Genomic DNA, 27,210 nt, shown 5'->3' with positions numbered 1-27,210 from the left:
CTTCAATGCAAAGGAATAAGCTCTTTGGGGACTACCAAGACCGTGGGCCAAAAGTCTCGCCTGGTGGCACTGGGTCGATGATTGCTGTCCCCATTTGATCCATTGTCTTCAGTGCAGCTGTGTTCCCCCACCAGCTCGGAAAGCTGATGTTTGGCAACTGAAGGGTCGTTATAATGACAATGGTACAGATTGCCAGACCGGTATCAAGCGCAGCGGACGTGATATAATTGAATCGCATCCACCATCCTGTGAACCGATAGCGGATGTATTTCTGAAATCCGAAGCCAACAATACCCCATGCAAGCTATTTCAGGCTCGGTTAGCGACGGTTACATGAAAACCAGCACATTAAGTTCAGTACTCACATAGTTTAAAGGCGTGGCCGGTGGGAGCATGAGAGTGCCGCCAAATAAAATGGGCGTGTTGACGAATCTTACTTTGGATCGCGGGAACATTCGGGCAAGGATGTAGAAAAATATAGGAGCAAGTGCACCCGCTACCCAGAAATACTGGAGACCAGCATACATTGCCTCGCCAGAGAATATTCGTGCTGGTCCAATTAAACCCCACAAGACCGATGACGCAAAGAACACTCTGCCGCCAGGGCATATGAACCGGTTAGGCTGGTCTCGTTCGCAAACACCCTCAATGTTACCCAAACCCCAAATTATAACGGCGAGTTGGACAAAGCAGGACCAAAAAGTTGCAATAACCTGTGCCCAGAAGAGTGAGCGAGGCCTGATTTTGAGATAATGTCCGATCTTTAAATCCTGAATAAAGGAGAGGGCCTGTGCCATGGTGATGTATCCATAGGTTTTAAAAAGCATCATCCCAAGCGGCCGGCCGGGGAGCATGTATCCGATGATATACTCCGTAAAGACGTTTAATCCGATTTGAATGTTAGTTGAGCCTTGCACGATGCCAATGGGTACCGTCCAAATGATTGCAATCAGGAGAGCAATCATAAGGGCCCACCAGGGTAAGTGTGTAGGCCAAGCGAGGCAAGTTATGAAGCACAGAGCGAGACAGCCGCCGAGAAGCGCCAGGTACCACCAGGTTGGAACCTGTTCGTATTTCCGCATCATTCGAGTATGAACATCATCCAAATCTCCACGGGCATCCCTAGCCCTGATCCAGATTTGCTGTCCATGGAAAAGAGCTGTGTGCACGATCAACGCGGCAATCGCAGCAAAGTGCAGCCCGTATGTAAGAGCCATTGTTGTTGGGAGGAAAATTGGCGAATATTCCTGAAAAGCCAGTTAGATAGACGAGATCTCGCAATGAAAGAATGGCTCACCTTGTATTTTTGCACGTCAAAAGTGTTATTCGCGGATAAAACCATGGAAACATTATAGAGGTGGCCCCTGTTATCATATATGCTAGAGTCATGTATGGGTATATGCCGCCCATACCAATAGTTGGTGTAGTGGATGATGGGAGCGACGATGAGGTAGGTGACAGTTGTTCCAATCAACGTATTCCCGATTGCGTGCCATGGTGGAATCAGTGGACTTCCAACGTATCCTGCATTGCGAGTCAGATTCGATTCAGCAACCCACTCAATTTTCTTATTTTTTCCTTTCGTTCTTTTCTTTTCTTTTCTCTTTTCTCTTTTTTTCTTTTTTGACTTACCTGCAATTTGACTCCAGTCAAAAGTAATAGGAAAGAGTGAAATTCCAGTCCAGCCTCCAAATAGCTGATTTACAAGGGGATCGTTCGGTTTGATCCATGTGGCAAAGGCAAATACACTTAAAAACGGTGCAATAAACCCGGGAAACCAGTACCACACGAAAGCGCCTGTAAAGATATACAGGAAATATCGGTATCGGGAAATTTGCCAGCCGTTTGTTGTAGCTGGATTCGGCGGAGTATCGTCATGTAGAGTATAAAGAAAGGATGTGGTGACAAGGGTTTGCGGCCATATCATAGATCCTGAGGCTGTAAGTTAGCTATACTCAATGCCTATAAAAATGTATTCGTCAAGCCAGAATAAATAGGGTACGATACTGTTGGACGGACTGGCGAAATGGATTTCAAGGTATTCAACCTACCTGGTTCGACGAGAATGCGGCGAAGGAGACCCGCAATGCCGAATCCAACCATCTGGGTGCTGATTGCAAGACATATATTCCATAACCAGCCTGAATGGATTCACACTAGGGTTAGCCAACGAAGTGAATTCAGAGAAAAATATTTCATACCAAAATCCGCATTGTAGAATGCGATTTGTACTTGAACCGTGTCAGTGAAGTACGCGACCCCATTTCCGATCGATGCATTCGCCATGATTACAATCAAAGCGTGTTCTTTAAGATTGAACGGCCCAGGATTAAGATCCCATTCGGATCCAAAAATCTTAATCTTTTTATTCGGCATCACTTTCGTCCATCCTAAGCCGAGTGGATGGGCGAGAAGCAGTGCCACCATGGAGCTGACTACGATAGAAGGCGCGCGGAGCGAAAATAGAGAATTGAGCCCAGCTCCAACTGTTGTAAGAAAGAGACCAATTGTCCATGCGCGGATAGTATCCACGGGGAGATCTTCGTCAGTGTTTCGCACGGCGGCCCGAACCTGGATCAATATCAAAATCGCGTTGGCGAACCGTCTCCATATATCAGGTCGGGAAAAGTGGAAGGACAAACCTCTGGATATGGCGAGTTTTCTAGAACACGTCGGACCATCCGCTTGTTCGTAGGACTTCCATCGTAGCTATTCGCCGCATCTTTCACTTCATCGAGGTATTCGTCTTCAAGGTTTGGATCCCATCGATGGACACGATGATATAAATGCAATTTACGATTCGCCTCTACATGGGAATCATCCTCTCCTGAAGGCGCCAATCCTATCTTTTCGGATCCCTTTCGACGTTGCCTAAGTGCGAGCGGAAACGCGTCGTAAGAGATCCAGTCCTTCACTCTCTGCAGATATGTCATGGTGCAAAGGTGAACATCGGCCGTGATTTGGAGTTCGATAGCCCAAAAGAAGTTTGGTTATTAGAACAGGGCAGAATTTAGCAAGAGGTGGTAAAGGATAGCTAGTTGAATGTTCAAATAAGGTTCCTCGATTGATGTGAGATTATCTGCCCTCTGGATACATAACAGAGAGGGCCCGGGTTTCCGGCAAGAAAATGCAAGTTATGGGACTAATGAAGAAGTTTCTTCGTTAGTTATCCCAAGCAGCAGAAGTTATACGCTATGAAAGGACATGTCTGAAGCCTTTGCCATGCATAGCTGCTGTTGAGTAGGGGGAAGGAAAAAGTGCATCATCACAAGTGCGGCGGTCTCGATAGATTTTAGTCCATTTCAAAGGTCAAATGCCCAGACCTCCAACTAGCACCAGTTGCATGATTAGGGGTGAGGTTAACCAGGGTTATACCGAATGGAAACGAAGGCCACAGCGGTCACGTCGGGCCACTTCGATGGGCTCGCTAACTTAATTAGGACGCGACCATAGTGAAAGAGGAAGGACGATCAATGCTCAATGATGAAAGCGCATCACCTCCGCACTCGAAGGCATCCAGAAGAGGCGCATCGAAGGTTTGCTGCCAGGATGACATGCCGCAAGGCCTCGTGTCTCGGCACACCCGCATTTGGGCGCTGGTTACTCGATGAGTCGGCGGTTTCTACTCAAAGTAACCCAAGCTAACCAACGTCGATCTCCCTAAAGAAACGGTGGACAAAGAAGTATTTCCGTCTCAGTGATAGGATATCGTCTCGTGATCGAATTCCTGATTCGCTTGGATAAGACTTTCAACGAGCGAATGAAGTTTCACCGTAATCTCATAGAGATAGTACGACCAATTGCTGCAGCTAGAAAAGTCCCAAAATCTTCTCCGTGGGGGCACCAACGCTGATGGGGCATCCTCATTCGTTAGTTAGCGCAGTTTTGGCCGAACGACGGGAAGCTGACCAGCGAACGATGGTCCCCAGGTTTCCACAACAGCCGAAATCTGGAGTAGACAAACTTTGCTGACTGCTGGGGCCTGGGGGAGAGCATTTTCAGTCACGGAGATTCCCTGGAAAATTGACATCTGCAAGGCTGGGAAAAAGAAAAGATGCGACTGCGCAACATTCGCTCAATTCATGCCCATGGACGACTAACCTCTCGCGAGACACTCGGGGTACGGAGGTTGCCAGGGAGTCGCTTAGAGAGGGCTGTTTCAAATCCCAGAGACATCTGGCTCATCTCACTTTTCAGGAATCAAATCTGAGATTATGCACGCGCTTGGATATTCATGGTGTGTGTGCAGGGATCTTGTTTTGAGCTGAAGCATTTCACCCCCTCCTTACTAACACTATTTTGGAAAACATTTTGGTGATCTGCCTGTTCAATGGGAAAATATTGTGCGAAGTCGGAACTTTGCCATTGCTCTCTTTCTTCACAAGATGGAGACACGGCTGGAAAGGCTCGGAAGTCATGGCACTAACTTGCAATCATTTTATGAGCAATTGAGTGACGATTTGCGGCTTGAAGGAGTTAGGCTGTCGGCTATTTCTTCAGAACTATTATCGAAATCGGATAATGTGTGCTTAATGACAGGATTGTCAACAAGGTTTCAGCTCTTTTTGTACTCTGTCACTCAGCATCGATTGTATTTTCCACCCTGACAGGTTCATTATGTAGTTATCATTGAAGAGTGCACAATAAGCACAGACAAAATAATGAACAAAATAATGTTCTTGGACTGATATTACTACACTAGGATTCCCTGCCTCGCTTGAGATCTGTGAGGCATTTCTCTTTGCGAGGACGATCCAGATGCGTAGACGACTTTTGCCTCCGCGGGCTTGATAATTTGCTTTTTCATAACTCCATCCTCAGTTTTCGGCCAAGGAGGGGAGAATGAAAGTTAAAAGGGTGGATTCCATCACAGTGTCTGTGGGAGATCAGTTTGCTGACAATGAGAGCTTAACTGGACAAGAACAAGATACTGTTTCCTTCGTCTCGCGGTCCCAATAACCCAAAAGACCCATCCAATGGCCAGTGATGCCTGTAATCGGTCAGCCCATAAAACAGGACTGTGATGGGGTGCTGCAGCTCTGATCACTTGTTCGAGCTCCCATTTCGGCTGCTGGGGAAAACCGCTGGAAACAAACCAGTTACCTGTCTCTGTAGGCCTCTCACTGAATGCCAGGTCTGAGGTGAATGGTGAGAAGATCGATGAACGTCCGGCTGTCGCGGGTTGGTGAGTTGGCAGCTCAGCCAGCCTATGAGAACAGCCGAAATAGGACGTCATCCCGTCACAAATGCAGCCACCAAACGAATGATGAAATTTCTCTACACGCTTTCTCGATCAAAGAGTCAACTTCAATTCAATTGGAATGTCTTATGAAAAATTGATACAAACGATAATTATTTCTATCTATAAAGGGGAAATTAGTTGTTGAAAAGACGCGAGAGCGGCTCCTCTAGCAATAGTCCCATGACCTTCTCGATGTCGTCTAACAATGACCTCGCACACTCCAACCAAGACTCAAAAGTCACAATCTCAATACTCAGCTTGTTATCTTTCAAGAAAGCCTGAATCTTCCACTCTCGCAATGGCTCCGCATGAGGGTATATGGTTTCCATCCGGCTCGTTGCAGACAAAAATCCCAAGCTCTCAACATGCTCAACGTCCTGATGTACCACAGAGTCGAACCAGTCCACAGTCTCAGGCCAGACCGTACATTTCTCGACAATTTCCGTCAACCCAATACCTTCAAACCGGGTACTCGCGATATGTTGATGTTGTACAAAGTCAAGCAAGTCTCGTCCAGTCCACTTGTCCTCGAATTTGACCCTCACGGGAATATACTGCCAGCACGGACCCATCACTATATCGCTATTTGGAAAATCAATGTTACGCCCACTGACGACCTCCCCAAATGTTACATCTCGAAGGGAGAGGCGTTTGGCCAGGCAGAGCGCCCAGGCAGCCGTGGGAATGGTGGCCACTGTGATATCCTTAGGCCGAGCTGATATGTCAAACGTCTTATAGACGGCGGCTGGGATCTTGGATTCCAGCGGTGTTTCAGGGCGCAGCACTGTTAGTGAAGACCCCTTTAATAACTCTCTCCAGTATTGGATGCTTTGTAGGATGTTTTCCTTGACAACGTGCTGTACATATGAGGAAAACGGAAGCGCCTTGGGCACAACTTTGCGCTCGTACAGAGCAGACAACTGCCGAAGAAGTACAGGGAGGCATATCTCGTCGTATTGTGCATGCGAAATCCGCAGAATTAAGCAACCTCGACCATCGGTGCACCTCACGAATAGGAATTTCACAAATGAAGAGCCTAGTGGCATGGTTGTCTCAACATCGAGATGGCAGAGATTGTGGGCATAGGTTTCAATATCTCTCTCGATCTCGTGCACTTCTATCGGGACTCGCACCTGCTCCAGAACTATCCCGTAATACCGCCCATCAACTTTCGTAAAGACCGTTCGGAGAATCTCATTTCTTGTCACTAATTCCTGACAACTCTCGAACAGACGGGCCTCATCAACATGATTATTGAAGTAGAAAAGTTCGTACCGCGCGGAATACCGGGGCAATTGGACAGTTCCTTTCACTGCAATCGTTTGGAGGGGACGGGCCGGCAAGACGTCCAATATTTTCCAGGACTGGTCCGCAAGGCTGGGCCGAATTTCCTCGGAAACAAACGCTTTGACGTCTCGAGTATCAAGCAATGAGAATTCCGTGTTGCCATTAACGGTTGGCGCTTTTGGGGGCTGGAATTCTACAAGCACCTCGGCCAACTCGTTGAGGTATTTGTGTTTGAACACTTCGGCGACGGTGAGTTTGAAGCCTTCCATTCTTGCCTCCGAAACTAATTTCATCGCGCCGATAGAATCCCCGCCTAATTCGAAAAAGCTATCCTTGATATCAATCTCGCTTTCATCCATCCCGAGCACGCGGCCCCAGAGATGCACAAGCTTTTGCTCCTTCGCTGTCATCCCCCCAGAATGCCTTCGCGCAACTGGGGTTCGCTTCACCTTGTCGACTGGCTTCTGAGAGTTAACACGGCTAAGGAATATTATAGTCCCATCACTTCGATATTTCGCAAGTTTGTTGGTCGTATAAATTTGTCTTTTGGAGCTACCATTATTGGTATCTTTTCCGATGAGCCACAGGGGAGTATCAACAGCTGGCAGGGATGATTCGAACGGGCCCTCGACTAATAGTTCACCCGCGGCACCGACCGGGAGCACATGGTCTGGAATTGCAGGATTGACGATCCATGTTGCGACGGCACCTGAAAGTTCGTGCCCGGGCATTGTGTTTATCTTTTCATCCAAGCTGCTAGGCCCTAGCCTGCTGAGACGCAGCGACTCGAGAGCGTCTTCTTCTGCCGAAGATAACGCATCTGCAACTTTGCTGTTTGGCTGTTCACAAAATTGCTGGACTATATGGCCTAATTGTCTTAAAACCCTATTCATCTGAGGCACATCAACCGTTTTCGAATCGAAACTTGCCATAACTAAAATTCCTCGCGGGTCAAGTGAGCATACTAACATCAAAGAGTATGAGTTAAATTTTAAGGCTTCGCTCGCGGCTTCGATGTCTCCGGCGGGAACAAATCCATCCGCAGGATTTGCTTCATGACCATTAATGTCATCCGCCTCCGTTGTTGGGTGTATAACCAGACCGGTCCTTAACTCACAAGCCTCACGGGCGTCTGAGTTTAGTCGTCGAATATGCTGCAGGCCTAGATGCTCATGAGGGATGCGCGATATGCCTTCGTTGTGGATCTCCTTTAGGTAGTCTGACACGCTCTTCATTTTGTCAACGTGAATGCGTATAGGCACTGTGGTGATCATAGGCCCCTCGATCTGCTCGATCCCTTCTATTGGAGCGTTTCGCCCGGTCAAAGTTTCACCGAAGACTACGTCATCAGTCATAGTGTATTCAGATGCTAGGAGGGCCCATGCGCCTCGAATCGCCGTTGCAATACTTGTACTCGATGCTGATCTTTTTGTGAGCGGGATATAATGCTCTAGCAAAGATTCGGCTTGAGGCTGGTATCCTGGCTCGGGAAGAACTGGAAACTGCAAGCTACTTGCTCCCTGTAACTGTTCCGTCCAGTAGCTCTCAGAAGCGGCGCGATCCATGTCATTGAGGTACTTAATGAAAGACCTAAAAGGAGTGGGCCTTTCCATTTTTATACCGTTATATGCTCCATTGACACGTTCAACAACTAATGGCATTGACCATCCATCGTATAGTGCGTGATGGATCGTGAGTACGATGTGTACTTTACACGTCGTTTGATCCTCAATGAGCGCAAAACGGGACAGAGCTGTGCCTAACCCCATCGGGGTTTCACGATCTTCTTGAAGATACTGTTCCAGACTGTTGCTCGAGTGCCATGTGATATTTTCCTTGATTATTACCTGCATCAGGCCATGGCGTGGAACTTGGACGATTCGAGTACGCAAAATTGGACAATCGGCGATAGTAGTGTCAAACGCGGCTTTGAGTTTGACGGCAGTGTCCCAGTCCGAAAGTTCAACAACCCTCTGGGCAACATATGCCTCGCTAATCTTTGCAGAAAGGGCCATAAGCCCTTCTTGCAGAGGCGTACATGGATATATGTCTTCAATAGCCGAAGCTTCAATACTGCAGAGATTTCCTACGTCCGTGCGGGGATCCAGTCCTGCCCATGTGCTCGGCAGAAGGGAGAATGGGGGGATATCGATGTGTATATCTGTGTCGATTTGTTTTACCACCAAAGCCATATCTTGGAGTGTTGGATGCCCAAAAATTTCGGCTACCGTGAGCTTTAGCTTTTGTTGTCGGGCCGCCGCGACGAGCTTCATGGCTTTGAGAGAATCACCTCCTGCATCGAAAAAGTTGTCGTTGGTGTTTATTTCAGTTCCGTCCCCAAGTACTTGGGTCCACAGGCCATGCAGCCGGCGTTCCATATCCGTCCGGACTTCGTGCTTTTCGACGGCAGTTATTTTGAGCTTTGCAAGGTCTCTGCGTGACATAGCCGCCCCGATAGCTCTCAACTGCTTCCGATCTGTCTTGCATGAAACCAGTAGCGGTATTTCTTTCAAGGGGATATACGCCGCCGGAATCATGTATCGTGGGAGCACGACACCGAGTTCACTTTGAATATCAGCTAGAACCTGCAATAGTCCAGGAGAAAACGAGACAGCCTGACTGTCTATACTCTCAGCGCTTTCTGTATTCTGCTCTGCGATGAAAGCTACCAAAGTGGCGCTCTCTTTGTTCCCTCCGGGTGTGATAACTTCGACAGCGGACATTGTGCCCGGGGGTAATTTCGTTCGCAAGTGATATTCGATTTCCCCTAGCTCCACTCGCTGACCTCTCAGCTTCACCTGCTGATCTGCTCGCCCCACGAAAAAAATTGACCCAGACCCATCTGGGTCATATTTAACTAGGTCGCCTGTTTTATAAAGCCTTCCCTGCCTCCCTGGCACGTTACCATTTCCGGAAACAAGCCACGGAGGGTTTTCTATGAATACTGTAGACGTATTGGCGAGATTGTTAAGATAGCCTTTTCCAACGATTGGGCCTTCGACTAAAAGCTCTCCCACTGCTCCGACAGGCGTCAAACGGTCATGATCGGCCGGGTCCACTATCCATGTGGCACATCCAACTCCCTTGCCGATAGTAGTATACGTTCGGTCCGTACCAACATCATTGTTGATAGTGCAGCCTACAGTGCATTCGGAAGGCCCGTATGCAATGATGACCTTGGTTTTATGACCAAATACCGCAGCATCTCTAGCTGACACAGCTTCCCCCCCGAGACCAAGAACATCCAATGACTCTAGAATGTCCGAGTCTAAGACACGGGCCACTGACGGAGTCATGTGCGCCATGTTTACGTTCATGTCTCTTATAGCGCCGCCAAGGTCATTGACTCGTTGGTCTTCTGATGGAACACAGATGCAACCGCCATTCGCCAGGGTGCAAAGCATGCAGTCGATACTAACGTCAAATGCATACGAAGGGAAGTCAAGAACCCGAGAGGTGGCGTTATAGCCGACTGCTGCTGCTCGAGGTATTGCACCACTGGTGTAATTTGTGTGGGAGATGACCACACCCTTGGGTTTGCCTGTACTTCCTGACGTGAAGATTATGTACAGCGCTGACGATCCAGGGACTTTCGGCAAGGTGGATTTGGAGACTTCTTGGGTGCGACTCTGGAAAATGCTAGGCCCAACACTTACTATGGAGGCTGTCGAAGATATCCTGGCTCCTAGTTTTGCTTGCGTCTCTGACGTCAAAATCAGTCGTACGTTTACTTCTGTCGCTATAGTTTGCAGGCGCGCCTCCGGTTGACTTGGGTCAGTAAGCACCAAGGTGCCACCTGATTTCATCACCGCGAGTACAGCAACAACCGTCCACATACACTTTTCGAAACAGAGCATAATCGGTTCGCCAATCTTGACATTGCTGTCGATCAGTTGCATAGCGAGTTGAGTTGAGAATTCGTCAACTTCACGATAGGATAGCCCACCATCCCAAGAAACGACGGCTGGGCGTTCAGGATGTCGAGATGCATTTTCAATGAAGATGTCGTGGATGCAAGTATCGATCGTAGGAGGAACTGTCTCATTCCATTCCCAGATCTTATCGAGTTCGTTGTTCGTAACTCGGATCGCCTGTGCAATCGTTTGGTTGGTGTCGGACAAAATCGAATCTAAAATTTCCACGAACGCCTGCACGGAGATGTTGACCATGGAGGGGGATTTAAGAGCGGGAGTTTGTATTTTGTTTATGGAGAGCTCTTCCCTTGAGATTTGGGCTTCAATGCAAAACGGTTCCTAATAAATCAGCCCGAGCTCCATATAAAGGGTTCTCAGAAAATTGCATACGTTAGGCACTTCTCTCCTTGAATCTTCTGTTAACGCAGCGGAATTGGATAATACGGCAGAGAAGATTTTCCATTTTCCGGGGTCCGTATTGGATATTCGACATCTCCGTAGTATATTCCGCACTCTCTCGAGGAGCAAGGATACTTGTTCTACTTCTTCCAAAATCACATCTGTTATAAGTCCCGAGACGCCCTCTTTTGGGGCATCGTCTCCTCGTGATCCATATTCGCATGAGAAACTGGCGTCTTCGCTCGAGTTGCTACCTCGATATAGAAGAAGTATCCAACCGAGCAGCAGGGATTCTGCCAACTCTTCGTTGGACTTAAGGGCAAACGCAGGTTCCCTAAAGACAAGGGGCCCTTCTTGACCGTTTACACCGTTCTCTGCACGTCCGTTTTGAGAATTCGGGGTATTCATTCTGATGGTTGTGATAGAAGAAGATAAAGATAGCTATGAAAGATAATTTTTTGGGCATTGGCTTAACAATGCAAAGTTTGTATTGTCGCACGGAAATTCCTAAGTCATAAGGCGCAGCTGTTGCTCCCTTGTCTCTTGCATGGTTGCTAAGCACCTGTTCCCGCTCATCGCATGACTTAACTATATCGGCCGCAAATTTGTCCCAAATGGTGGCAGTCAGGGCAAAGTTCATCGAGACCTTGGGGCCTATCTTAGGATCCCGGAACCGGCCACCAGGCCATATGCGACTGGCGCCCAATTCTGCAGGATCTCGGACTTGGAAAAAAAAAAGGTCCAGTTCCGCCCTAATAGAGTGGGGAATGAAAGCTCCATTGTTTTCAACTCTGCTCCGAACAAAACGCGAAGCCCGGAAAGCGTGCGTGCTCGTGTTGTCAAAGTGGACGACTCCACCGGCGAACATGGGACGGATCAGATAACTTTAATCCTTCCTCCACGGACAATCCCGGAGCGCCACGCGGGATTTATCTTATCTGATCGCTAGAGTGGCAAATTGAGTTTGATATGCAGGGACAAAATTTACACGGCTAAACCCGGACCGGCAAGCAATTGACACAATGGCTTGGCTTGGCGATAATCTGATAAGATTATGGCCCTCTTTACCGGTTTAGCGCAGTACAATACATTCCATACGCGGCCTGTATTTCGATACTGTAATTGTCACGGGCTGTACAGATAACACATACCATACCATACCATACCATACACCTTCCTTAGCGGTCACGACCCAACGCCGGGGAGCGGATCGTTGCCAAGCTTATATGATTCAAGTGGTAGAAGCTAGGCCTTTGTCCTTGAATGTACTTCGTAGTGAGCTTTTTTTTGCGATGAAAGGCTCGTATTCGACCTGCTCAACAGCTCTCAAAATGGATGATTGACTTGGCTATGGTATGAAAGATGAGCATTTGATATTCAGTGACGAATATCGCCTGATCATCATCCAAAGTGGTATCGAAGACACCTCGCTTTGATCATGACTGCCACTAATGGAGAGTCGAGTGACAATTCTTCAAAAGCTCCAAAGGTATAGACGCCACAGTAGGGTTGATCTCGGTGCGAGTGCTAACAAACATGTATAGAGCCGTACGCGAACGTTTACATCATATCTAAGGCTTTTTGTATACGCGGATCCTACTTTCTATGATATACTGCTTCTACTTGGCGGTGTAATAGCTGCCATTGCGTCTGGGGTTTCGTTTCCGCTGCTGGCTGTACTCTTTGGCCAGGTGGTTGATGACCTTAACTCTGCGACTTGCAACGCAGGATTCACAAGTCCTTCTTCTTATCAGTCTGCCGTGAACGAACAAGTGCTGAAAGTTGTCTATATTGGAATTGCCTACTTAATTTTGGCATATATTTCCATCGTTTGTTGGAGTCTGACAGGCGAAAGACTTGCGCAAAGAATTCGCCAAAAGTACTTCAAGGCCCTCCTGAATCAGGATGTCGCCTTCTTCGACGACTTGCCCGCTGGTGCAGTATCTTCTCGTCTCAATGGAGATATCGCGACCATTCAAAATGGAACCTCTGAGAAAGTGGGACTTGTTTTAAACAGCATCTCTTTTTTCGTGACTGGATATGTTGTCGCTTTCACGAAAGATGCTCAACTCGGAGGGGCACTCGTCTCCCTCCTGCCGGCGTTTATGCTCATGTCCCTCGTCGGTAGCTACTTTGTTCAAAAATACACCGGTCGAATTACTGAGAACGTGGCTTCGTCAACATCTGTCGCTTTAGAAGCCTTATCGAATATTATGGTCGTACACGCATTGACGGCAAATACTCGCCTGGAATCGAAATTTTCAAACTCTCTCGGGAGAGCGAAAATAGCGGGAATAAAAAAGGCTATTGCTGCAGCGATTCAGGCGGGATTGCTTTTTTTTATTGCATATTCTGCAAATGCACTTGCGTACTGGTTGGGGTCCAAAAAGATTGCGGATTCAGTGGCTTCCGGTGGCACGGGGGCCACCGTTGGATCTACATATACGGTCATTGTTATTTTAGTAGATGGTGTGTCTGATTCGACAGCACTATTGCATTTGGTTACTGACTTCATTTCCCTTAGCATCTTTGATCCTTAGCACGATGGCGCCATTTTTCCAATTTTTTGATTCTGCGAGTGTGGCTTTTCAACAGCTGGAGAAAGATATTGATAGGAAGCCAAAAATTAACGGGGCAAACGAAAACATTAACCAAGGCATTCCGAACGTCGTTGGACACATTCAGCTACAGAACGTCTCTTTCACTTATGGTTCGCGGCCAGATAAACCGGTGCTGCAGAACGTCTCTTTTAATTGCCCGGAAGGCAAGCAAACCGCAATAGTGGGCCTATCGGGGAGCGGCAAGTCGACCGTCGCAAGCTTGATGATGCGGTTCTATGATCCAGATGACGGCTGTATAATGATCGACGGACACGATATAAAGGATATCGGTGTGCAATTTTTGAGGAGCTACGTCAGTCTTGTACAGCAGGAGCCCTGTCTCCTGGAACGCTCTATTTTTGAAAATATTGCCTTGGGCCTAATTAACTCGCCGGCCCATTCTCACCTAAGGCAAACCCTACAGGGCGCGAAACTTTCCGAAGTCGCTGCAGCTATCCGGGAAGGTCAGGATTTAGATCGAGCCGCAGAATCCCATGGCCCAGAAGTACTCGAAATAGTGCAGCTGGTAAAAAACGCGGCGACTATAGCTGATGTTAGCACATTTGTTTCGCGCCTCAAGTATGGATTTGGTACCCTTGTGGGCTCTAGTGGCAGCCTAGTCAGCGGAGGCCAAAAGCAAAGGATTTCTCTTGCACGAGCTCTGATCAAAGATCCTAAGATTTTAATCCTGGATGAAGCTACCGCATCGTTGGACTCGGCAAGTGAACAAAGAGTTCAAGCTGCCTTGGAAAAAGCGGCAGTTGGGAGAACTCTGGTAACTATTGCCCATCGCCTTTCAACTATAAGGAATGCAGACAATATTATCGTAATGAGGAACGGCCAGATTGTTGAACAGGGTACGCATACTGAATTGCTAGCCCAAGAAGGCTCATATGCCGACTTGATTCGACTTCAAAATCTGAATGTACACGTTGAAGAGGACGGTCAATCAAGTAATTCATTGGTCACCGATGTCACTCTCGAAGACATACCAGAGAAGCTGTCAAATGAGTATACGTTCACGGCAGATGAGCAGTTGAACAAGGATTACGCCATAGCAGAGAAAACGCATCCTGTTGAGCCCGCTACGGACGAAGAGGACGCTGGATTGGGGGCCGAAAGACCTTTCAGTGCAACATGCAGCGTGCTATGGGGCTTTTTTCGACCATATATTCTCGTACTCTTTCTGGCATTTGTTGCGGCAATCATCGTTGGTGGGACTTACTCTGCCTGTGCTGCAGTTTTCGGACATACTATAGGAGATTTGAGTCCATGCAAGGGAGAAAGCAGAATAAGATGGGCGGGAAATTTCTATGGCTTGATGTTCTTTGTGCTGGCTATTATCGAATTCTTCGCAAATTTTGCCAGCTGGTCTCTTTTCGGGCTCGTTGCAGAAAAAATTGTCTACAAAATCAGAGTACTCTCGTTTCGTGCGCTCCTGGAACAGGATCTCCAGTGGCATGAATCAAACGGGAGAACGCCGTCTCGGTTACTCACGCTTATTACGAAAGATGGAAATGCACTTTCAGGACTCACCGGATCCTTGGTTGGAAATCTCGTCTCCGTGCTTGTCAATTTTCTGACAGCAGTTATTTTGACGCATATTATTGCGTGGAAGATTGCCTTGGTCTTCCTGGCTGTTGTTCCACTGATGCTTGGTGCGGGTGCCATGAGAGTTATCCAAATTGCTCGATTTGAACAGCACCATGCGGAAGCCTTCGCAAAATCAATTGCTATTACAATCGAAGCTGTTAATTCAATCAAAACAGTGTCGTCATTTTCTCTCGAACAAGAAATATTTAATACGTATCGCCGCTCATTGCAAGCTCCAACAAAGGCTGTCACAAAGCATAGCGCTTACGCGAGTTTATGGCTAGCAATCTCGTACGGGTTGAGCAACTTTCTTTACGCTTTGGCTTACTGGTGGGGTGCGAGGCGGGTTATATCAGGGGATTATTCGCAAGCGCAGTTTTTTATCGTTCTTGTGGCCTTGCTTGTCAGTGCCCAGCTTTGGGGTCAAATGTTTACCCTCGCCCCTGATGTTTCGCGAGCATTCACGGCGATAAACAGAATATTGAACCTCCTGGATCTCGGTTCAAACAGCAAACTCTCGAAGAACCGTAGAAATAGGAGGGACATTGAAGCTCCTTCTCTAACGGTAGAGAAAAATTTGGATACCAATAGAGGCGGGATAAGTGTGGCATTCAAGCAGGTCACATTTTCTTACCCTGCTCGGCCAGATGTCCAGGTACTCCAAGGCTTAGACTTAAGCATACAACCGGGACAATTTGCCGCTTTGGTTGGCCCAAGCGGTGCTGGGAAGTCAACCATAATATCGCTGGTGGAGCGGATGTACACGCCAAGTTCCGGTGTTATCCAAATCGATAATAAGGATATCTCTAAATACGAAGGGGTCGAATTCAGAAACAATATTGCACTTGTTTCTCAAGACAATGTGCTTTTCGACGGCAGTATTCGGTTCAATGTTGCTCTAGGTGCCAGACCTGGGCACGAACCGAGCGATGCCGAGATTGAGGAAGCATGTAAGATTGCGAATATACACGATACTATTATCAAGCTGCCGGAAGGATATGGTACGTACTGTGGTCCGAATGGCAGCCAGTTGTCCGGTGGACAGAAACAGCGCTTGGCTATTGCTCGTGCGCTGGTTCGAAAGCCACGGCTTCTATTGCTTGACGAGTCGACGAGTGCTTTGGACGCAGAGTCCGAAAGGTTATTGCAGAATGGGCTAGAAAAAGCAGCACAGGGAATTACCGTCATTGCTATTGCCCATCGACTAAATACAATACAAAAGGCGAACGTTATATTTTTGATTGAGGATGGGAGATGCGTCGATAGGGGAACGCATCGTGAGTTGATGGATAAAAGTGAGAGTTACAGAGTAAATGCTTTGCATCAGGCAGTGGATGGGGCAAAGCTATCAGCAAAATAGACTAGATTTGATTTCGGCTTTTTTTTTTTTTTTTGGGAATAAGGGTGCACGTTAATAGACCTATCGTTTCTATCATCGCTAACATTTCGACCTTCTAACGGGAATTACCAATATATTGCATTTAATCTCAAGGTTATGCTCCAGTTACACCTAAATACCGCGTTATTTCCACTCGATCGAATTTGATAAAGTCCGTTTTGCGTTCCATGCCCTAACTAACGCCATTGAAAATAACAGTCTCAAAGAGTAATCATTCGGTGATCGGGGGTTCTCCTAGCTTCATGTAATTCCAGCAAACTAAGGGATCAATGTCAGCAAACATAAATGATCTTCAGAACCGGATATAAGGCGACATACTATTATATCCCAAGTCATCATTGAAATAAAGGTTCAATACGTCCGTTCCGGAAAGGGTGCCGTCCTCTTCACTCCAAGAAGCCGCTTGCTTTCCGATCGCGATACAAATCACTGGTGGCGCTTGATCAAGTTCAACAAATTTCGGCGTTTTGGCAAAGAGATCACTACATATTTGCTGGTATATATTTATGGCAGCATAATGTCCTTGATGCATTGCGGCACCTGCTCTTTTAATTCCGGACCACAGAGCAATATCGCCGGCCGCAAAGTGGTATTTGGCATTGGCAATGTTTGTGGCCAGGTTCAGTCTGTCCTCCTCATTAGCTTACGTGTTGAAGGTAGACTGTCATTCTATACCTTGGAGTTATCTTGACATAGCCATCCTCATTTACAGCTTCGCTAGGCAAATAAGAGGAGGTCGGTCTGTATCTTGAAATTGCGCTGACAACATGGCTAGCTTTGATGGTTCTACCATCCTCAAGCTTAAGCGTGGTGCTCGGAGCAAAGCCGCTTCTCATCTCTGGTGCAATTTCCAGGACTCGCGAATTCATTATCGTCTCGACGCCGGATTCCTGGAGGAGCGAGAAGACATTGTCGCGGTAATCGTCTGGAAGCGGCTCTGAGGAGAGGAGTTTCGGCCTGGAATGGATTAAGGTAACGCACTTATCAGGCTGTGCAAGTTTGAGTTCAGCAGCCATTTCAACCCCAACGGCACCTAATAGCTACGTGTTAGTTATAAATAGACATAAAGCCGGTTCAGGAACCCTAACCTCCGCCGATAATGACAATCTTCTCCCGAGCGTTTTCAAGGAGTTTGATATGTTTCCTCGTCTCTAACAGATATTCCTCTCTAGTCAATGACTGTGGCGCGCTGGGCCAGCTTCTGGAGAGTCCAGTTGCTGCAACGAAGTAATCGTATTTCTCTTCAACTTCGTTATTTGTCGCAGCTTCTAGAACCGTAGCTGTTTTGCTTTCGGGATCGACGGCGATGACGCGACCTTGGACGCATTTCACTTCGGGTGTTTGGAGGGCGGGGATATCCTGAAATTTCTTCCACGCTTTTAGAGCATAATCTTGTGAAGCAAACACAAGCGGTGCTCCAATAAGGTGATCTGAACTTGAGGTTAGCTGCTATGAAATCTAGCAAGACCTTAGCCACTCACAATAACCATCTCTTTCATCCACTATGGTGATCTGCACTGGAAGCCTTTCGTTTGAAGAGGTTGCTACCTCTGGAGACCGAGCGGCAGAGAAACGAGTAGGATTCCCATGACATAGGTCTAATAAATTCAGCGTTGCTGACAGACCAGCATACGATCCTCCAGCAACAAGGACCCTGTATGGCGTCCTGCTGGAAGCAATGGGACTCCTTGCGCTGGTGTGCATCATCGAGAGCAAGAAGCGTTTGGAATATTGGGAGAAGAGACGAGCCACCTCGGCTAGGAGTCTCTTTAGGAAGGAAAAGAGAGGTGCCATCGGTTACTCAAAGGCCTGATGTGTCGAATAGTTAACTACTGATGCGAAGCACAGTCTCCCAACTCCACAGGGCGCAATCAGACTTCCCGGTAATTTTAGCTGAAGCCGGCATTTCGACGGCAATCTTCGCCAGAGATCATCCTCACCCTTGCCGTGATCGAGTTGCTCCAACCGCTTCGCAATAACGAGCCATTTTGTGACAGCCCCACTCAGGGCTTATCAGATCAACCACCCCAGGGGATAACCATGGGCCCGAGTTCGGAAAGAGAAAAAAAAAATCTTTAGCGCCTCAAAATGTTCCATCGGGTGTTTCGAACCATCCTTGGCGATAACAAGAGCGTGCGTCCCTCCAATCCCGCGAGCCCACAAAGGTTATATCAGATCCAATAAACTTTTGTCGGTTGATTTTAGGTTATCAGATCAGGAAATTGGGGAGTTAGTTACCAAACACGATCAGATGACTAATTCGCGTATTGTAATTACTACACCTAAGTGACGGCGTATGCAACGCTTGTACGGAGTATTCTGGAAATAAACGTCGAGTGGCCGAGACTTGTCTTATCAGATCGTTGCACGGATGATGACGGGCAGCAGTGGGGCGACAGCAGGTTTTTGCTCCACGCAGCCGGGCAGCTCTCTGATAAGGAGAACAAAGATCAAAATAGCAGTGAGGAATGATACAGTACTTTTGAGCTTTGTATTTTCGAAGAGAAATCGAACCATGTTTAACTGGAGAAAAGCAAGAGGCTTCAAGCACGCAAACAACTAGTGAACTGTTGGAGAACAATCTCGAAATCCGAAACATTTGAAACGAGACCAGAAAATTGTCCCCGCACCCGCATTAACTTTTTCCCATAGGATACAGTGACTCGCTCAAGAAAGAAAGAAAAATTATAACTTTGCAAATTGTTCTGACCTCTTGCTGCTCGAGAGTATGGCGTCAAGAAGTTCAGAACTACGGACGGACAGGATAGAGAGAAGGCTGTCGCTTAACTAAAGACCGGATCGTTAGCAATAGAACCAGAAACCACCCATTGAAGAATGAACTTACTCCGTGGGTGCTTTCGCAGCATCCTTGAAGCCATATTCCAGCATCACGTCGTACTTTACCAGGGAGGAAAGCCAACCGATATTTTCGATCTACGCAGAATTGTTCCCCGGCAGGTCCGGTCTCCAAGATTGGCTCCAGTTGCTTCAAAACAGTCGTAAAAGGGTTGCGTTTGTATCCGGTAGCAAGGATGACTAAGTCATACTTGTCGAGGGTCTCACTTTGTCCCGTCATAGTGTTCTTGAACTGGAGTTCGACTTGACTTCTTCCGGCGTCGGAAATAACTTGTTTGACACCACAGAGTTCTCGGTTTGTTATCAGGCGGAAAGGCCATGTGGACTGATCCGGATTCTGGAGCTTTTGGCGGTACAATTTCTCGTACAAGGTCTCCAATAATGGTAGTCTAATAACACTGTAGTTCGTAGCTTTATTTTCTTGAAGCTGTTGTTTACGTTGAGAGGACGAAAGAGAATAGAAGGTATCGACGCTCTCAGGGTCAAAAATTTCGTTGACACTAGTAGGTATTGAGCGAGAAATTAGATCCTGGGCTGGCTCCGTATCAAGGAAGTAGAAAGAGATGACTCACAAGGGGCTGTCGTCGCTGGGCCGCAAGGATGCGCCTCTGGCAATTAGACTGATTTTAGACCTTGGATATCTTGATGAAAGGTCTTCGCATATTTCTGCCGCACTTTGTCCTCCACCAACAACCGCAACGCGATACTCAGCGGCCTCGTGTTTCAAGAGTTCAGTAATAGAATTAAGGTAACCCGATGAATGGATGACAGTATTATAGAGGCATTCTTGTGGAAGGAACTGAGGAATTGCAGGTTCGCCACCAGTAGCTACCACGACATGCTTTGTGTAAAGCTCTCTCACTTCTCCAGAGCGTCGGTCGCCGACAACGATCCTGAATAGCTCGGCAGGCCAGCCGGGCTGCGAACTGACGGCCGTTACACCCATAACCTCCTGGTCATACTGCACCCAATCGGCAAAGTGCGAAGCACACCATTTCATATAATCATTAAACTCTTCGCGGAAGGGCGTATGGGTCGAGAGATTGGTGAAGTGGACCAACCTGCCTTTCGTGTGTAGATAGTTGAGAAATGTGAAATGAGACCGCGGATTTCGCAATGTTGCCAGATCCTTCAAAAAGGAGATTTGCATCTTGGTCCCAGGGAGGAGCATGCCCGTGTGCCATCCAAACTCCGATTGCCGCTCCAAGAAGAGCACCTTCGCTTGCACACCCCGATCGCGCATTGCAATGGCAATGGCGAGCGCAGATGCGCCAAACCCGACCGAGATTATGTCATACGGCTCGCTGCTCCCAGAGCCGGTAGACATGCTTCCTCCTTCGTGAGAAGGAGACGGAGAGTGGCGGATAGGAGTATTGGTTTTCAGGGTGGTCTCCATGGAGGATGGTCACAAAAAGGGACAAGAGGAAGTCAATTGATGCGCTGAAAACAAGGGAAAATTGAGAATTGAGTAGGCCACAGACAATTAGCCGAGTTGTGATTTTACAACCCTGAAGTACTACTGCCCAAGTAGATGTGCGGCACGGTTCGGGTTAAATTTGTAACATGTCTCCGGGGAAGTGGCCAGGTCCAAGCAGTGAGCCCACTCTGTTAATCACGGCATTGGCCGGATTTTCTAGTACAAGGATCCCTTAGCCAGGTCAGCTGTAGCGGCTTGCAGAGGCAATATTGAAGGTAGTTTCTCCGCAGGGGGAACAGGTTACGGAAGACAGTAGGGAACAGGTGGAAAATAAAAATTTATTTATTTTTGGTCCAAATCGGATTTTTAGCTTGGCGGCTTATAGAGAGGTTTGATCGGAAGATGGGATGGAAAAAGCAATGTCTAACCAATCCGCGAGATAGGTAGGATGTCAATTTTTTGGTCGGATTCCTGTATATACTGTCTCACTGAGAGTTTATCTAGCAGTTTTTCATTTTCACATCCATGCAACTATATGGCGGCATCCCACGACACAGAGGGTTGTGCATATCGCGGAGATTGACGTCTCAAGAAGGCAGACCGCGTCAGATTGCACACCGCGCGATTACAAATCAACCCTCAAAACAGGCTGGTGGGTGGAGTAACGATTCGATATTGCGCAGAGAAATTGCAGACAATCCCTCTGCTCCTGCGGTCCTTAGTGCTTTCGGCGAAGCGGTCCATTGGGCCGTCCAAAGGTTCCGCGGGCTTGTTTCTAGGAGAAGGATCCATGGTTTTGGTCTGTGTTGTTGCTGGTGCGGATCTTTCCCGATCATTGCCACAGGGATAACTAGCTCCATGTCTCTCTGAACTGGAGCGGAAAACCTGTTCCGTACATCACTCCACCACGATAACTGGGAGTATGGCAGGCTGGACAAATGCTCCATGTCTATCCCGCAAAAGCAATGTAAAACAAGGCAAAAAGGCAAAGAAATTTTAGCTCAGTCTCGTAAACTGCGGGGTGCAAAATTCACTGAAACATCGCATGTCGGGCTGGAAGGTTCCTGAGGAATCTTGTGATTCCCGGCGAAAAGGTGAGGTCCACTTGCGGATATCGTATGTATTGTAAGCAAAACGGTGAAGTAATATTACGCGAGGTAATATACGCTGGTACTAAAATACGCGCGGATCTGATAACTTAAAAACACGCGTCCGTCAGGATCAGATAAGCTATTGTCACGGTCACAACCCAAAGTCGCAAACCCAAAAGGTCAATCTGATAAAAAATTAACAGACCCACCGAAGATTGGACTTCTGAGTGGAAAAGGGGCAAAAACAAAAAAAAAAAAAAAAAAAAAGAGAAAAAAAAAGATATACAACCCCCAAGTGGGGTTCGGAAAAATACAGAACATTTTGTCCATAAAAACAATGTGGCTCTTCGTCCCCGTTCCAGAACACGTTTCCTTGCTGGGGTACCAAGGCCCGAGATGTAACCGTGTCTTGTCGCTGCTGTATTAACAGGAGTGGAATATGCTTGCGATAGAAGAATCTCAACCAGCGGCCACGTTTTGTTTGCAGAGCTCCAAAGCGTGCGGCCGAGAATGTAAGGATGATTTCATAGGGCGTGTGGGACATTGGAAATTCAAACCGAGTTCATATCAGTTGAGAAGAACGTAGGTCCGAAACCGGGATCCGGGCCCCGAATACTCGCCGGATTGGAAGACATTAAACAACACCACACGAGAAACGCAGATTTTCTCCAAATTTACGTTTTCCGTTAGCCGGGGCAATTGCTCGGTCGACTGACTAAAGCACCAAACCTGCCCTCAGCTCGAATAAGCGAACCTAGAAAAGTTAAAAGATTAAACCCGTAGCTGCCTTGGCGCTTCCATGTCCGACTCTATCGCGCATTTATGTGCTAAAATCGTAAGATTGGTGGGCATATATCACCGGAAGAGCCGAGTAAGCGTGTTTAACTCGTACTCATGTACGGAGTAAAGCACACATAATCTCAAGAGGGTCCTAGACAAGTGACTGTAACACAGCAACTAGGAGCATATCGAAAATGACGACAGCACTAACATCAACATCATATCAGACACCACTGCTACGGCTGCAGCAGACATTAGACCATATCCAAGCACCATCGGACCAGACAGATGCGCACAAACTGTCTATCGTTCATGGCCCAATTGATACCCTTCTATGGGATATGACACTCGGCGAGCTGTTGTCCTTCCAATGCCTGCGATACCGGGATTCCGAATGTCTTGTCTGCCCTTGGACGGGTGCTAGGTGGACGTACGGACATTTAGAAGATGAGAGCAACCAGCTTGCGCGTGGACTGCTAGCCAAGGGAATCAAACGTGGAGATCGCATCGGTGTGATGGCCGGCAATTGCGAACAATACGTTTCTTTGTTTTTTGCGGCGGCCCGGGTGGGGGCGATTCTGGTTGTTATCAATAACACCTATACCTGCCCAGAATTGATGTATGCGCTCAAGCATGTCGGTATGTTATAGAGATCAGCTCGTCGCAAGCAGCAGGAGTGCTAATGAGGGAAAAGGATGCAAATTACTGTTTATTGTACCGCGAATCGGGCGACATAGCCTCCTCGATGCACTGAGCAACCTGAAAACACCACTTGGGCGTTCAAACGACCTTCCCGAGCTTCAGCAAACAATAATGATACGGGGCCGATATCGAGATTTTGAAATATATGACGACGTGAAATATGCAGGTCGATCTGTCCCAATGAATGCCGTTCAGCGCCGGCAAGAGGAACTTTCGCCGTCAGACGTTTGCAATCTTCAGTTCACAAGTGGCTCCACGGGAAATCCGAAAGCAGCTATGTTATCTCATTAGTATGAACCCATTGATCGTTTATGAGCTAGAGCAATCACCTAATTTATCGGTAGTAACCTGGTTAATAACTCTCGATTTATTGGAGATCGTATGGACTTCACGCAGTCAGATGTCCTGTGTTGTCCACCGCCCTTATTCCATTGTTTCGGCCTAGTGCTCGGACTCCTTGCCTGTATAACTCACGGGGCCAAGATTGTATATCCAGGAGAGACCTTTGATCCAGAAGCTGTTTTAAGAGCGATTTCTGACGAGAAATGCACTGGACTCCATGGAGTTCCCACGATGTTTGAGTCGATCTTATCACATCCACGGCCTGAGGGATTTGATTGCACATTCCTGAGAACTGGGATAATTGCAGGCGCACCGGTACCCCGGCCATTGATGCGGCGGTTAATAGATGAGCTTAATATGACGGAGTTTACCAGCAGCTACGGCCTAACCGAAGCTTCTCCGACGTGTTTTAACGCGATCACCAGCGATTCAATCGATCGACGTTTGACTACAGTTGGTAAGGTGATGCCACATGCAAGCGCAAAGATTATTAATCCGCAGACGGGCAAAACCGTTCGAATTGGTGAACGAGGAGAGCTTTGCATGGCGGGCTATCAATTGTTCAGAGGATATTGGAACAACCCTAGTAAAACCGCAGAATCCCTGATTCGCGACGAGGATGGGAGAGTGTGGCTAAGGACAGGGGATGAGGCCGTCTTTGACAGTGAAGGGTACTGCACCATCACAGGACGCTTCAAAGACATTATAATTCGGGGCGGCGAAAATATATATCCCTTGGAGATCGAGGAGCGGCTTGCGGCTCACCCAGCGATCTCGCGGGCTGCGGTAGTGGGAATGCCGGATAGCCATTATGGCGAAGTTGTTGGAGCGTTCTTGTCTCTCGAGGAAGGCAGTTCTCCCCCATCAGCCGAAGAAGTAAGGAACTGGACGAGGCAAACCCTTGGAAGACATAAGGCTCCTAGGCATGTCTTTGTATTTGGGCACGATCCCTGTCTTCCTCCCTTGATGCCGCTGACGGGAAGTGGTAAAATTCAGAAGCAAGTATTGAGGGACTTGGGAAAGACTTTGGTAGCACAGATAGACTAGAGGCGCAGAACATTCCTTTTGAACAATATAATGATTTCGCGGAGTCTTCTCAGATTGTATTGTTGTTGATGTTTCACTGCCCCTGATGCTCGACCTCAGGCGAAGTGAGCATGTCTCGTGATGAACTTAGTCAGCACCACCTCGATGATCTGCAATGATGAACCCAAAGAGAGCGACGACCTTGGCTAACTAGTTCAGTTACTCTAACTACATATAGTTAACTCTCCTTTTTTTTGTCGGACTTCGCACCAGAGACCAAAACATCAACACATTCTTCAACCATCCAATCTATTTACTACTAGTACTACAGCTTGGGCTTGGTGGACTTTGCAGTTCCGCTGCTTGTTACACTTCCAAAATTGACGATTTCGAAGAACCGTATGCGTTCACACCTAACCATTGCTGACCTCTTGTGCGGCAGATCACCCCACTTATAGATATGGAATCCATGAGCAGCATCGTATCCCAACACTGGCTCATTCGTGGCCTTAGGCTCTCCCACGACGCATGTCGTTCGCGGCTCATCGAGGAATATGTAATGGATCAGGCTTGTCCACCAAGCCATCGCCCGATGAGGACCTCGAAACTTTGCGTCCCCTACTAACGAATGGCGACCCCGATCCCAGTCAAGAGCAGGGTAATACGTTCCCATGTGGTCCTCCTGCGAACCCCGGGTGTCAGTGATATTCGGAAAGTGGTCTAGAGTCTTTCACCCTCTCAAAAAGCGCAACAGAGTGGGGTCAGCATTTACCTTGGCCCAGTATATTTCAAAGTAAGCAAAATAGTTATCATCAAACTTAGCGAGGACCGCCATCTGATGAGGATCTAGGTCGATTTTTCGCAGATATTCTCGGTGCTCCTCCAATGTTCCAGTTTCGTTCCAATTTACTGCAACCCTTGGATCGTTTTGCCACTTATGGAATAGAGCGAGGTGGGTTTCATCCTGGTAGTCAAGATGCACCATGGAGAAAAACTCGTCCAAATGTGGGATATAGCGACTGTATATGGTTGCTCCGCGGGCAGGTTTTGCTGGCCGAACGGGATGCTGCACATGTACGGGACGGTTAGAGAACTCCGTCGTAATGGTGTACTGTAGCGGGAAAGCTGGATAATCTGTGGCCTGGAACCTGGAACTATCCGTTCCTTGTCGTTGTGCCACCCAGGCAGGACGGTTTCCGAATGGCGATGCAGCTCCTTGCCAGAAAGCTGCCCTCGATATGATCACATCCTCAACTTTCTCCGATCCGGCACGTTCTGGAAAACGTCTTCCAAGGCCTGTGGCAGATATTTCCTCCCGCAGCTGATCGTTTTGCGCACCCGAAAGACTTAATCGGAAATACTCCTCGGCAGGCCATACTGACAGAATCGCGTATACTATGATCCAAATTTGGCCCACGGTGGGAGCAGTCTCTCCGTCCCACGTAATGAAGGACACCAAACATCTGCAGGCACGAGCCCAGTCAGTGTTATCGGACGCGGATGGTAGGCGGGATTGGGGGCTTGATATTAGCTCGCTGAAGAGGAGTGTATCATTGTGAAGCGGTTCTGGGGGTTGGCTTGTGCTGCTATCCTGCTCGCTTGACAGTCGAAGTTGGAATATCCGCCCGTTCGAACGAGATGGACTCTGCCAGATTTCATATTTTGTTCGATACGGTTCTGGTAGTCTTACGAGCGGAAGCTCGGCGGCTTTCGAAGTGAAGGTCATGTTTGAAGTCCGCTCTGATTTGAGGGAGAGAGACGGGTGGAAAGTGATCTTTTACTCTTGAAATTTTTTTTCTTTGCCCCGAACTTCGCTACGGCTTTATGGGAATTTGCCACGGGTCCAGCCTAGAATACATGTCCACAGAGGCGGAGGCTGCAAAATTTAGCGGTGGACGGAGTGTTGCACAAGACGCCGTCGAATGCCTAGGTAATCTTCACCCTACCTAGGTAGGATGTCATTCCTTTCGCATACGGCCTTATCGGGCTTGTTCCTGAGCCTGAATGCTCTGGCCCGTGGCTCCCTCTAGCGTGCCTGAAGCGACCGAAAAGCCGAATTACGGATACGGATACGTAACCGAGGCATGACAAAACGCGCTTGTGTACGGAGTATGACACGTACGGAATTTACGGTATGTACTAAGGTTGTAAAACACTAATCAAAATACAACTGAGACCCACCCAAATCGACGCCAAGCCCATTGAGAACGCACCCAAAGTTCAGGATGAGCTTGTTGTTTTTGTTTGACACCTTTGAAAGCAACATTCGGGATTTGGAGAGCCACTGCCACGACAGTTTGGCATGGCGGGAAACAAGCAAGCTAGCAACTCTATTTTGAGTCATGGTCTATGAACAAAGCCATCACCTTGCAGCCACAAAGCCAGAGGAAAAGATTTGTTTTTCCTCTACACCGGAAGGGCCCTTGACCAACCGGCAAGCATGGGGATACTATCGGAAATGCTTTGCATGACTGAGCAGCTACGGTAGCCTTCCCCCCATTTGGCTCTCCGTTCTCGAGCGGGATTTTTGGCGCACAAATTTTTCAGTAGCCAATACAAAGT

At 47.8% G+C, this 27,210-nt stretch overlaps 7 protein-coding genes across 7 annotated transcripts; 2 read left to right on the top strand and 5 right to left on the bottom strand.

The window, feature by feature from the left end:
- Window positions 1–31: 31 nt before the first annotated feature.
- CIMG_01428 (OPT family small oligopeptide transporter) lies at window positions 32–3,418 on the bottom strand (the record flags this gene model as incomplete). Its single annotated transcript, XM_001247656.2, has 7 exons — window positions 2,643–3,418; window positions 2,202–2,571; window positions 2,052–2,141; window positions 1,633–1,932; window positions 1,298–1,524; window positions 366–1,247; window positions 32–304 (listed from the first exon to the last, which is right to left on the bottom strand). Exons 1-7 carry the CDS (start codon window positions 2,931–2,933, stop codon window positions 32–34), a joined length of 2,433 nt encoding a protein of 810 aa, XP_001247657.2. The 5' UTR covers window positions 2,934–3,418.
- A 1,867-nt stretch (window positions 3,419–5,285) lies between these two features.
- Window positions 5,286–11,312, bottom strand: CIMG_01429 (amino acid adenylation domain-containing protein). The gene is made up of 2 exons (XM_001247657.2): window positions 10,834–11,312; window positions 5,286–10,782 (listed from the first exon to the last, which is right to left on the bottom strand). The coding sequence occupies exons 1-2, from the start codon at window positions 11,248–11,250 to the stop codon at window positions 5,377–5,379; spliced, it is 5,823 nt and encodes a 1,940-aa protein (XP_001247658.2). The 5' UTR covers window positions 11,251–11,312; the 3' UTR covers window positions 5,286–5,376.
- An 802-nt stretch (window positions 11,313–12,114) lies between these two features.
- On the top strand, window positions 12,115–16,544 carry CIMG_01430 (ABC multidrug transporter). Its single transcript, XM_001247658.2, has 3 exons — window positions 12,115–12,331; window positions 12,387–13,311; window positions 13,367–16,544. The coding sequence occupies exons 1-3, from the start codon at window positions 12,281–12,283 to the stop codon at window positions 16,393–16,395; spliced, it is 4,005 nt and encodes a 1,334-aa protein (XP_001247659.2). The 5' UTR covers window positions 12,115–12,280; the 3' UTR covers window positions 16,396–16,544.
- Window positions 16,385–18,369, bottom strand: CIMG_01431 (pyridine nucleotide-disulfide oxidoreductase). The gene is made up of 5 exons (XM_001247659.2): window positions 17,916–18,369; window positions 17,523–17,864; window positions 17,110–17,467; window positions 16,753–17,060; window positions 16,385–16,692 (listed from the first exon to the last, which is right to left on the bottom strand). The coding sequence occupies exons 1-5, from the start codon at window positions 18,226–18,228 to the stop codon at window positions 16,646–16,648; spliced, it is 1,368 nt and encodes a 455-aa protein (XP_001247660.1). The 5' UTR covers window positions 18,229–18,369; the 3' UTR covers window positions 16,385–16,645.
- A 598-nt stretch (window positions 18,370–18,967) lies between these two features.
- CIMG_01432 (L-ornithine 5-monooxygenase) lies at window positions 18,968–20,975 on the bottom strand. The gene is made up of 3 exons (XM_001247660.2): window positions 19,863–20,975; window positions 19,280–19,790; window positions 18,968–19,221 (listed from the first exon to the last, which is right to left on the bottom strand). Exons 1-3 carry the CDS (start codon window positions 20,684–20,686, stop codon window positions 19,120–19,122), a joined length of 1,437 nt encoding a protein of 478 aa, XP_001247661.1. The 5' UTR covers window positions 20,687–20,975; the 3' UTR covers window positions 18,968–19,119.
- A 1,672-nt stretch (window positions 20,976–22,647) lies between these two features.
- On the top strand, window positions 22,648–24,721 carry CIMG_01434 (long chain fatty acid-CoA ligase). Its single transcript, XM_001247662.2, has 3 exons — window positions 22,648–23,217; window positions 23,273–23,570; window positions 23,625–24,721. Exons 1-3 carry the CDS (start codon window positions 22,773–22,775, stop codon window positions 24,667–24,669), a joined length of 1,788 nt encoding a protein of 595 aa, XP_001247663.2. The 5' UTR covers window positions 22,648–22,772; the 3' UTR covers window positions 24,670–24,721.
- A 110-nt stretch (window positions 24,722–24,831) lies between these two features.
- Window positions 24,832–26,834, bottom strand: CIMG_01435 (acetylase). Its single transcript, XM_001247663.2, has 2 exons — window positions 25,421–26,834; window positions 24,832–25,330 (listed from the first exon to the last, which is right to left on the bottom strand). The coding sequence occupies exons 1-2, from the start codon at window positions 26,372–26,374 to the stop codon at window positions 24,974–24,976; spliced, it is 1,311 nt and encodes a 436-aa protein (XP_001247664.1). The 5' UTR covers window positions 26,375–26,834; the 3' UTR covers window positions 24,832–24,973.
- Between the last annotated feature and the right edge of the window lie 376 nt (window positions 26,835–27,210).

This window comes from Coccidioides immitis, assembly GCF_000149335.2.
Source record: "Coccidioides immitis RS genomic scaffold supercont3.1, whole genome shotgun sequence".
Lineage (NCBI taxonomy): Eukaryota > Fungi > Ascomycota > Eurotiomycetes > Onygenales > Onygenaceae > Coccidioides > Coccidioides immitis.
Note: the sequence above shows the minus strand (reverse complement) of the source record. Positions and strands in the feature narration are given on the sequence as shown.

What these genes read in the sequence shown, in the direction of transcription:
- CIMG_01435 (XM_001247663.2), bottom strand. Translation starts at nt 26,374, where the DNA reads ATGACCTTCACTTCGAAAGCCGCCGAGCTTCCGCTCGTAAGACTACCA. An exon ending in TTGAAATATACTGGGCCAAG is followed by an intron (nt 25,331 to 25,420) that starts GTAAATGCTGAC and finishes CGGGGTTCGCAG; the next exon opens with GAGGACCACATGGGAACGTA.
- CIMG_01432 (XM_001247660.2), bottom strand. Translation starts at nt 20,686, where the DNA reads ATGGAGACCACCCTGAAAACCAATACTCCTATCCGCCACTCTCCGTCT. An exon ending in CCCAGCGACGACAGCCCCTT is followed by an intron (nt 19,791 to 19,862) that starts GTGAGTCATCTC and finishes AATACCTACTAG; the next exon opens with TGTCAACGAAATTTTTGACC. An exon ending in GCTGCGAAAGCACCCACGGA is followed by an intron (nt 19,222 to 19,279) that starts GTAAGTTCATTC and finishes TCCGGTCTTTAG; the next exon opens with TTAAGCGACAGCCTTCTCTC.
- CIMG_01429 (XM_001247657.2), bottom strand. Translation starts at nt 11,250, where the DNA reads ATGAATACCCCGAATTCTCAAAACGGACGTGCAGAGAACGGTGTAAAC. An exon ending in CAAGGAGAGAAGTGCCTAAC is followed by an intron (nt 10,783 to 10,833) that starts GTATGCAATTTT and finishes CTGATTTATTAG; the next exon opens with GAACCGTTTTGCATTGAAGC.
- CIMG_01434 (XM_001247662.2), top strand. Translation starts at nt 22,773, where the DNA reads ATGACGACAGCACTAACATCAACATCATATCAGACACCACTGCTACGG. An exon ending in GTATGCGCTCAAGCATGTCG is followed by an intron (nt 23,218 to 23,272) that starts GTATGTTATAGA and finishes ATGAGGGAAAAG; the next exon opens with GATGCAAATTACTGTTTATT. An exon ending in GCAGCTATGTTATCTCATTA is followed by an intron (nt 23,571 to 23,624) that starts GTATGAACCCAT and finishes ATTTATCGGTAG; the next exon opens with TAACCTGGTTAATAACTCTC.
- CIMG_01430 (XM_001247658.2), top strand. Translation starts at nt 12,281, where the DNA reads ATGACTGCCACTAATGGAGAGTCGAGTGACAATTCTTCAAAAGCTCCA. An exon ending in ATTCTTCAAAAGCTCCAAAG is followed by an intron (nt 12,332 to 12,386) that starts GTATAGACGCCA and finishes AAACATGTATAG; the next exon opens with AGCCGTACGCGAACGTTTAC. An exon ending in CATTGTTATTTTAGTAGATG is followed by an intron (nt 13,312 to 13,366) that starts GTGTGTCTGATT and finishes CATTTCCCTTAG; the next exon opens with CATCTTTGATCCTTAGCACG.
- CIMG_01431 (XM_001247659.2), bottom strand. Translation starts at nt 18,228, where the DNA reads ATGGCACCTCTCTTTTCCTTCCTAAAGAGACTCCTAGCCGAGGTGGCT. An exon ending in GGATGAAAGAGATGGTTATT is followed by an intron (nt 17,865 to 17,915) that starts GTGAGTGGCTAA and finishes CCTCAAGTTCAG; the next exon opens with ATCACCTTATTGGAGCACCG. An exon ending in GATTGTCATTATCGGCGGAG is followed by an intron (nt 17,468 to 17,522) that starts GTTAGGGTTCCT and finishes CGTAGCTATTAG; the next exon opens with GTGCCGTTGGGGTTGAAATG.